The following is a 9,585-nucleotide window of genomic DNA, read 5'->3' as shown; positions in this document are numbered from 1 at the left end:
TTTTAAATGAACAATACCTCGTTATTTTTGTTTCTATTTGAGCTCTGTGAATTTTGTACAATGTACCCATCGAAAGGTGCAAAGCTAAAACTGTAAAGCTTTTAAAATAAGTAAGTTAACTAATCTAACCATCTTTTTTCTAGTATGTGTCTACTAAAAATATTTGATCTCCATTCATATTTCGGTGCTATTGTTATTTTAGAAGAAAAGTAGGAAAACGCAACAAATTTAAATTGATACACTCTCAGTGTATATTTTTAAGATCTATGAGNAAATAAGTAAGTTAACTAATCTAACCATCTTTTTTCTAGTATGTGTCTACTAAAAATATTTGATCTCCATTCATATTTCGGTGCTATTGTTATTTTAGAAGAAAAGTAGGAAAACGCAACAAATTTAAATTGATACACTCTCAGTGTATATTTTTAAGATCTATGAGATAATATGTTATTTATTTTTAAGATATATGAGATAATATGTTATTTATTTTTAAGATATATGAGATAATATGTTATTTATTTTTAAGATATATGAGATAATATGTATTTTTTATATTAGGCTAAGAAAATGTTTGAGGAGGGTGCAGTGTTAATTCTACTTGATGTTCCTACTAGGACAGAGTTTGGTATTGATCTTAACTCATGGAATACAGGTATTGATCTTAACTCATGGAATACAGGTATTGATCTTAACTCATGGAATACAGGTATTGATCTTAACACATGGAATACAGGTATTGATCTTAACTCGGGGAATACAGGTATTGATCTAAACTCATGGAACACAGGTATTGATCTTAACTCATGGAATACAGGTATTGATCTAAACTCATGGAATACAGGTATTGATCTTAACTCCTGGAATACAGGTTTGATCTAAGCTCATGGAATACAGGTATTGATCTTAACTCTTGGAATACAGATGTTGATATTAACTCATGGAATACAGGTATTGATCTAAACTCCTGGAATACAGGTGTTGATCTTAACTCTTGGAATACAGGTGCTGATATTAACTCATTGAATACAGGTATCAAGATCTTAACTCCTGGAATACAGGTATTGATCTTAACTCATGGAATACAGGTATTGATCTTAACTCCTGGAATACAGGTATTGATCTTAACTCCTGGAATACAGGTATTGATCTTAAATCCTGGAATACAGGTATAGATCTTAACTCCTGGAATACAGGATATATTGATCTTAACTCATGGAACACAGGTATTGATCTTAACTCCTAGAATTCAGCCATTGATCTTAACTTATGGAATACAGGTATTGATCTTAACTCCAGGAATACAGGTATTGATCTAAACTCATGGAACACAGGTATTGATCTTAACTCCTGGAATACAGGTTTGATGTAAACTCATGGAATACAGGTATTGATCTTAACTCTTGGAATACAGGTGTTGATATTAACTCATGGAATACAGGTATTGATCTTAACTTCTGGAATACAGGTATTGATCTTAACTCTTGGAATACAGGTGTTGATATTAACTCCTGGAATACAGGTATTGATCTAAACTCCTGGAATACAGGTTTGATTTAAACTCCTGGAATACAGGTATTGATCTTAAATCCTGGAATACAGGTATTGATCTTAACTCCTGGAATAAGGATATATTGATCTTAACTCATGGAACACAGGTATTGATCTTAACTCCTAAAATACAGGTATTTATCTGAACTCATAGAATTCAGCTATTGATCTTAACTTATGGAATACAGGTATTGATCTTAACTCCAGGAATACAGGTATTGATCTTAACTCCGGGAATACAGGTATCGATCTTAACTCTTGGAATACAGGTATTGATATTAACTCCTGGAATACAGGTATTGATATTAACTCATGGAATACAGGTATTGATCTTAACTCATGGTTTACAGGTATTGATCTTAACTTTGGGAATACAGGTATTGATCTTAACTCTTGGAATACAGATATTGATAATTAACTCATGGAATACAGGTATTGATATTAACTCATATAATACAGGTATTGATCTTAACTCATGGTATACAGGTATTAATGGTATTAATTAATAATGTTGTCTTATCTTTACAGTTTGAATAGAGAATATAATTTTGTAGATCTAAGAATTAAAAAGTAGCTTGCATATCTTTAAACCCTTAAATGTTGTTCTTTGTTCATAATACTAACAATAAACACTTCAAACCTGCAGGAGAATTAATTATAAAACAGCATATTTAAAATCCTTTTAGTTCATATGATTTTATTAGGTGATAAGTTTATGGGTGTGAAAATGATTCCTCCTGGCCTACATTTCATATACTACAGGTAACCTGCATTTAGGCTGTGTTAGCACTACAGCTACAATTTGTAAGTGCTGCAGTTAGGGCGTTTAAGCACTTTGGCTAGGGCATGTGAACACTGTGGCTAGGACATGTATGCGCTGTGGTTTGGACATGTAAACACTGTGGATAAGACATGTAAGTGCTGTGGCTAGGCCATGGAAGCGCTGTGACTAGGAAGTGCATTTGCTTCGACTCGGACGTGTTAGCGCTGTTTAACTGGGATTTGTACCTAATTTTTGACATCTCATTAAGTATGGCATAGTTATTACATCATAAAATACTTTGCAGGGTTCAATAATTGTAAGTTGAGTCGAATTTTTTTTATTTAAAGATTTTTCATTGTTTAGTTTCTTAATCCACAAATGACTGAATCTATTTTAGTGCTGCAAATTCTTCTTCTGGAGATTTATCTCCTCGAACTGGATTCTTTCATTGGTTTTCCAAGGTAATAGAATTGCGCCCAGATCAATCCTTTTAAAGTTTATACCAGTGGCTTCAATGAAATTCCATCTGATGTGATTCCAAATTTATTTTCTATTAGTATTATTATTATTATTGTCTATTATCTTCTACTACAGGGTGAACTCTTGGCCTTCAGATGGGATTCTAAACAGGAGATTTTAAAAGACGAAGTCAGGTAGTTATCTGGACTGTTCATTTAAAGCGATCCTTCATTTATAGGGTGTTATGTCTGATTCACATAGGTACCCTATACATCTATATCTAATCATGGATGAAATAAAAATTAAATATTTTCTAGTTCTGCTGACTGTGAAAGAATGAGAGGGGATTTAAAGAACCTGGACAGAAATTTGGGAGCTTACCCTTTCCAGTCCTGGAGCAAGTGGATCATGCTGACATCAAGAATCAGGTATTAATCCTGTTTTATCTATGGATTATTGGACTGCCGGCCAAGCAGCGCAGCATTTTNTTAACTGTTTTAATGATTTAAATTGTTTAGCAATACAGATGTATATAAGATGTATATTTCTGATTATTGTTTAGCAAGATGGATATTAAAATGGATAATGTATGATTTTGATCTACTGTTTAGCAAGATGGATATTAAATGGATGATGTATGATTTTGATCTACTGTTTAGTAAGAAGGATATGGAACGGATGTATATTTCTAATTTATTGATCAGCAAGACAGATATGGAACGAATGTGTATTAATGATTATTTGTTTATCAAGACAGCTATGGAACGGATGTATATTTCTGATTATTTGATTAGCAAGATGGATATGGAACAGATGTATATTTATGATTTATTGTTTAGCAAGATGGATATGGAACAGATGTATATTTCTGATTTATTGTTTAACAAGAAGGATATGGAACAGATGTATATTTCTGATTTATTGTTTATCAAGACAGATATGGAACAGATGTATATTTCTAATTTATTGTTTATTAAGACGGATATTGAACGGATGTTTATTAATGATTATTTATTCAGCAAGACGGATATTGAACTGATGTATATTTCTAATTTATTGTTTAGCAAGACGGATATGGAACTGATGTATATTTCTAATTCATTGTTTAGCAAGACAGATATGGAACAGATGTATATTTCTGATTTATTGATTAAAAAGATGGATATGAAACAGATGTATATTTCTGATTTATTGTTTAACAAGACGGATATTGAACGGATGTTTATTAATGATTAATCGTTTAGCAAGACAGATATGGAAAGAATGGTTCCAGAACGTAAAAACATTTCCTCCGCTTCAGAGATGTTACCAGATTCAGACATCAAGGAACCAGATCTATCCATTAAATATTTAGGACTTTTCATATATTTCAGTCGTCCACTTATTATTTACTAGATTTATTCATCAAATGTAAACTATTGTAAACAAATAAATATTTTATTATTAATAAATCTTTCCTTAACCTTCTTTTACAACATTTAGTTGTTCAAAATATTTTTAAATACATTTAAGGTTTCCTTTTTCGTATTCCAATATATGTGTTGTGTATTTCTTGTCCAAAGTACATTTTGATAATCATTGCAATTGATTTAATTAAAAATTGGTTTGTTGAACCAGAGCACAGGTGATCTGCCAACCTTGATTCCTAGACCTGGAACACAGATCAACTTCACACAGATATCCAGACAGAAATATCCAGGTAGAATTGGGATATTCATTGGTGGAAAAATATCCGGAGGCCGAATTTAATGAATTTGAGCCGCGGAAATTTAGTTTTAATTGATTTATAAAATGTTTAGATGGGTCATCAGCTCAGGAAATCAGTAAGGACGGTTTAGACTCATCATATGAACTGGAAATCTTGTTTTAAATGTTTAATTAAATGTTTAGATAGGTCATCAGCCCAGGAAATCAGTAAGGATGGTTTAGACTCAACATATCAATTGGAAATCTTGTTTTAAATGTTTGATTAAATGTTTAGATGGGTCATCAGCTCAAGAAATCAGTAAACATAGTTTAGATTCAACATATCAACTGGAAATCTTGTTTTAATTGTTTAATTAAATGTTTAGATGGGTCATCAGCTCAAGAAATCAGTAAACATAGTTTAGATTCAACATATCAATTGGAAATCTTGTTTTAATTGTTTAATTAAATATTTAGATGGGTCATCAGCTCAAGAAATCAGTAAACATAGTTTAGACTCCACATATCAACTGGAAATCTTGTTTTAATTGTTTAATTAAATGTTTAGATGGGTCATCAGCTCAGGAAATCAGTAAACATAGTTTAGATTCAACATGGTAACTGGAAATCTTGTTTTAAATGTTTGATTAAATGTTAGATGGGTCATTAGCTCAAGAAGTCAGTAAACATAGTTTAGACTCAACATATCAACTGGAAATCTTGTTTTAATTGTTTAATTAAATGTTTAGATGGGTCATCAGCTCAGGAAGTCAGTAAACATAGTTTAGACTCAACATATCAACTGGAAATCTTGTTTTAATTGTTTAATTAAATATTTAGATGGGTCATCAGCTCAAGAAATCAGTAAACACAGTTTAGACTCAACATATCAACTGGAAATCTTGTTTTAATTGTTTTATTGAATATTGAGATGGGTCATCAGCTCAGAAAAACAGTAAGGACGGTTTAGACTCCACATATCAACTAGAAATCTTGTTTTAATTGTTTAATTAAATGTTTAGATGGGTCATCAGCTCAAGTAATCAGTAAACATAGTTTAGACTCAACATATAAATTGGAAATCTTGTTTTAATTGTTTAACTAAATGTTTAGATGGGTCCTCAGCTCAAGAAATCAGTAAACACAGTTTAGACTCAACATATCAATTGGAAATCTTGTTTTAAATGTTTGATTAAATGTTAGATGGGTCATCAGCTCAAGAAATCAGTAAACACAGTTTAGACTCAACATATCAACTGGAAATCTTGTTTTAATTGTTTAATTAAATGTTTAGATGGGTCATCAGCTCAGGAAATCAGTAAACACAGTTTAGACTCAACATATCAACTGGAAATCTTGTTTTAATTGTTTATTAAATGTTTAGATAGGTCATCAGCTCAGGAAATCAGTAAACATAGTTTAGACTCAACATATCAACTGGAAATCTTGTTTTAAATGTTCAATTAAATGTTTAGATGGGTCATCAGCTCAGGAAATCAGTAAACATAGTTTAGACTCAACATATCAACTGGAAATCTTCATGAAGAATGTTCAAAGGTTTCTAACTTAAATATTGTATAAAACTAACATTTTAATATTTTTTGTTCCCTTTCATTCTTTGTCAAAATACTAAATGTGTCAAACAAAAACATAAGTCACAGAAGTTGGTGAGTTTTTTTCATACATTGGTCGCATTTATGAAGAACTAGTATTGTTTTGAATATGGATCATTGACCATTAAGCAATTAAAAGAGAGGGTTTGTAGAGTGAGCTAGTTTACTTGAGAGAAATATCTCTGGAATAGAATTTATCATATTTGTCCAAGAAAACACTTACTGTAAAAGAGAGGGTTTGTAGAGTGAGCTAGTTTGCTTGAGAGAAATAGCTCTGGAATAGAATTTATCATATTTGTCCAAGAAAACATTTACTGTAAAAAGTTATAAGTTTAACCTTTGAGGGGCACTGAGAAATATTTACCTTTTTACTCGCTTTGATTTCATCAAAGTTTTTAATCAGAATTTTAAGTTTTTAAATTTATATTTTACAATTAAAATGTTATAGTAATAAAATAATGCTGGTTATTTTACAGGACGGATGAAATACTTTCAGAACTACAATTCTCATTCCTTTGCTTCCTGGTTGGACAAAATTATGATAGCTTTGAACACTGGAAACTTTTAGGTTTGTAACTTCATTTAAACTCATTACAATGTAGATAACACAAAATAAACTTAATTTAAACTCATAACAATGTAGATAACACAAAATAAACTTTATTTAAACTCATTACAATGTAGATAACACAAAATAAACTTTATTTAAACTCATTACAATGTAGATAACACAAAATAAACTTAATTTAAACTCATTACAATGTAGATAACACAAAATAAACTTTATTTAAACTCATAACAATGTAGTTAACACAAAATAAACTTAATTTAAACTCATTACAATGTAGATAACACAAAATAAACTTTATTAAAACTCATTACAATGTAGATAACACAAAATAATTGGAATGCAGGTATTGATCTTAACTCCTGGATACAGGATATATTGATTTTAACTCATGGAATACAGGTATTGAACCTAGCTTCTAGAATATAGTTTTTGATCTTAACTCCTGGAATGCAGGTATTGATCTTAACTCCTGGATACAGGATATATTGATCTTAACTCATGGATACAGGTATTGAACCTAGCTTCTAGAATAAAGTTTTTGATCTTAACTCTTTGAATACAGGTATTGATGTTAACTTATGGAATACAGGTATTGAACCTAGCTTCTAGGATATAGTTTTTGATCTTAACTCCTGGAATACAGGTATTGATCTTAACTCATGGAATACAGGTATTGATCTTAACTCATGGAATACAGGTATTGATCTTAACTCATGGAGGAAATAGTTAATAACAGAAAACTGGGTTTAAAGAAGTGGAAACAGTTAATAACAAAAAACTGGGTTTAAAGAAGTGGAAACAGTTAATAACAGAAAACTGGGTTTAAAGAAGTGGAAATAGTTAATAACAGAAAACTGGGTTTCAAGAAGTGGAAACAGCTAATAACAAAAAACTGGGTTTAAAAAAGTGGAAATAGTTAATAACAAAAAAACTGGGTTTAAAGAAGTGGAAATAGTTAATAACAGAAAACTGGGTTTAAAGAAGTGGAAACAGCTAATAACAGATAACCAGGTTTAAAGAAATGGAAACAGTTAAGTACAGAAAACTGGGTTTAAAGAAGTGGAAACATTTAATAACAGAAAATTGCAACCAGAAGAAATGGAAACATATTTCGGAATATGTTTCCTATAACAATATAAATAAAAACATTTTGTATTTTCCTAATTTTGAATCACAAGAATCTGGATAAAAATCATAAATTTATTTTCTTTGGTTTCATAGTGAGACTCTTCTTGAATCCTTTGAATGACAGGTTGTAAACTACTCTACATTTTAAAGGTTTCTTCTAAGATTCTTTATTTATATATTTGATAGATTTTGTAGCAGTTTATCACCATAGTACAGTTTAAATGAAATAGTTATATAATTGTAAGGATATTATTATTAAACATTGCAAAAAACGATTTTTATAATGAGTTTATAAATATTTACACAGTTGTCATCTATTAAGAAAAGAACTTTTATTTTAAATGTTAAAGCCTTACTGAAGCCTATTCAGGCATATTCTTTCACATACATACTTAGAAGGGGCCGCTTAACAAGGATGTGTATATATATTCTATATAGTAAAACATGGGGATAAATCATGCTTAATTTCAAAACAGAAACCAAAACTTTTTAACAAAAACTTAAGTCAATGAAGAATCGGATTAAGATGCGGAATTAAAGCTGTTTCTCATGGTTGCAAAGAATCTACCCTTCCAGAAATCGACCGAGGGCACCCTGATAACTGTCCGGATGAACAGAGATTAAACTATTATTATTTCAGATTAAATCTTGAAAAGAAGACATCTAGTGTTTTATCTGTATTCTTTATTAATCTATAAATCTGTTATTTGAAACCCCTTTAAAAACCCCTATTTACCAAATCACGTATTTTAAATGTAAATTATAATGATTCGTAATATTTGGTAAAATTGCGTAAAATTTACGTATCAATAATATGTGACTAATTATTCTGAAGAATATATTGTCAATATAATCTTTTGTAACCAGGTTGAATGATCTCTGAATTTGTTCAGTTGAAAAAAACATATATTTTTTATTTATGCCTTTCAATTTTGTATTTATGTTTTGTTTCACTTTGTAATGTTTCTAAGATTTATTGAAACCAAGGTTGTTTCTCTAGATGTCACTAAGTAAACTTGATTGGAACCTTCAATTGATAACTTATCTCTCTTTTCTGTAATTTGTTTTTTGCTAATTATTTTTCTAATTATTTTTTTTTATTTTTAATCCTGATTTTCAAATAGTTAAATTAGTAGTAGAATTATTAATATCATAATATTTTGAACATGGTTTTATCAGACGTTTTTATGCAGGGCATTTCACTGGAACTGAAACCCCTTTATCAAAACTTTGATCAAGAGACTGTTCAGTGATTTCCCAGGTGGAACCATTGTAAACTTCTATTGAGGAGGAATCTCCGCCAACCACAGTAAGTTGACCCATGAACACGTGGAGCCCAGGGAAGTTTCGAACAGTTTTCATGTTTTTAATTTTCCTCCAGAGCTTGGAGTTCAAATTGTACACTTCAACATCAGAGATAGCAACACTAAATATATGATTTATAAAATTAACCCTTTAATGACTGGGTGTCAAGGGTGGGGTGACCCCCTGGACAAAATTTAGGAAGCATCAGAGTAAAGTTAGAACAAATATAAAATTTTAGAATAATTTTCCTAAATGGCTTTAAGGTTTTTTAACTGTGATATCATTTTGGAAATCACTAACATGGTTTCTACAATATTTGACACTAATTTAGTAAGAAAAGGTGAAATAAATTCGAAAAAGTATTTTTTTTCTTCAAACTCGGCGCAATAATTCTTAAAAAACATTTTGACAATTCAGAAATGACCTAAAAAATTTATTCACAACTTTAGAGCCAAATATAGAAGATAATAACCAAAACATTTATGCATATATATGTCAACCATTAACATTAA

General features: G+C 30.2%; 1 protein-coding gene across 2 annotated transcripts in view; it reads left to right on the top strand.

The window, feature by feature from the left end:
- Positions 1-549: 549 nt before the first annotated feature.
- LOC111716931 (protein AAR2 homolog) overlaps positions 550-9,585 on the top strand; it is a 14,201-nt gene continuing 5,165 nt past the window's right edge. For both annotated transcript variants that reach the window (XM_023492441.1, XM_023492442.1), the window contains exons 1-6: positions 550-652; positions 2,253-2,310; positions 2,709-2,772; positions 2,906-2,964; positions 3,088-3,198; positions 4,015-4,096. In XM_023492441.1, the coding sequence (XP_023348209.1) occupies positions 568-652; positions 2,253-2,310; positions 2,709-2,772; positions 2,906-2,964; positions 3,088-3,198; positions 4,015-4,096 (459 nt within the window). In that variant the 5' untranslated portion in view covers positions 550-567. The remainder of the gene's footprint in view (positions 653-2,252; positions 2,311-2,708; positions 2,773-2,905; positions 2,965-3,087; positions 3,199-4,014; positions 4,097-9,585) is intronic.

This window comes from Eurytemora carolleeae, unplaced genomic scaffold (assembly GCF_000591075.1).
Source record: "Eurytemora carolleeae unplaced genomic scaffold, Eaff_2.0 scaffold1756, whole genome shotgun sequence".
Taxonomy (NCBI): domain Eukaryota; kingdom Metazoa; phylum Arthropoda; class Copepoda; order Calanoida; family Temoridae; genus Eurytemora; species Eurytemora carolleeae.
This window is presented reverse-complemented; position numbering and strand designations above follow the sequence as displayed.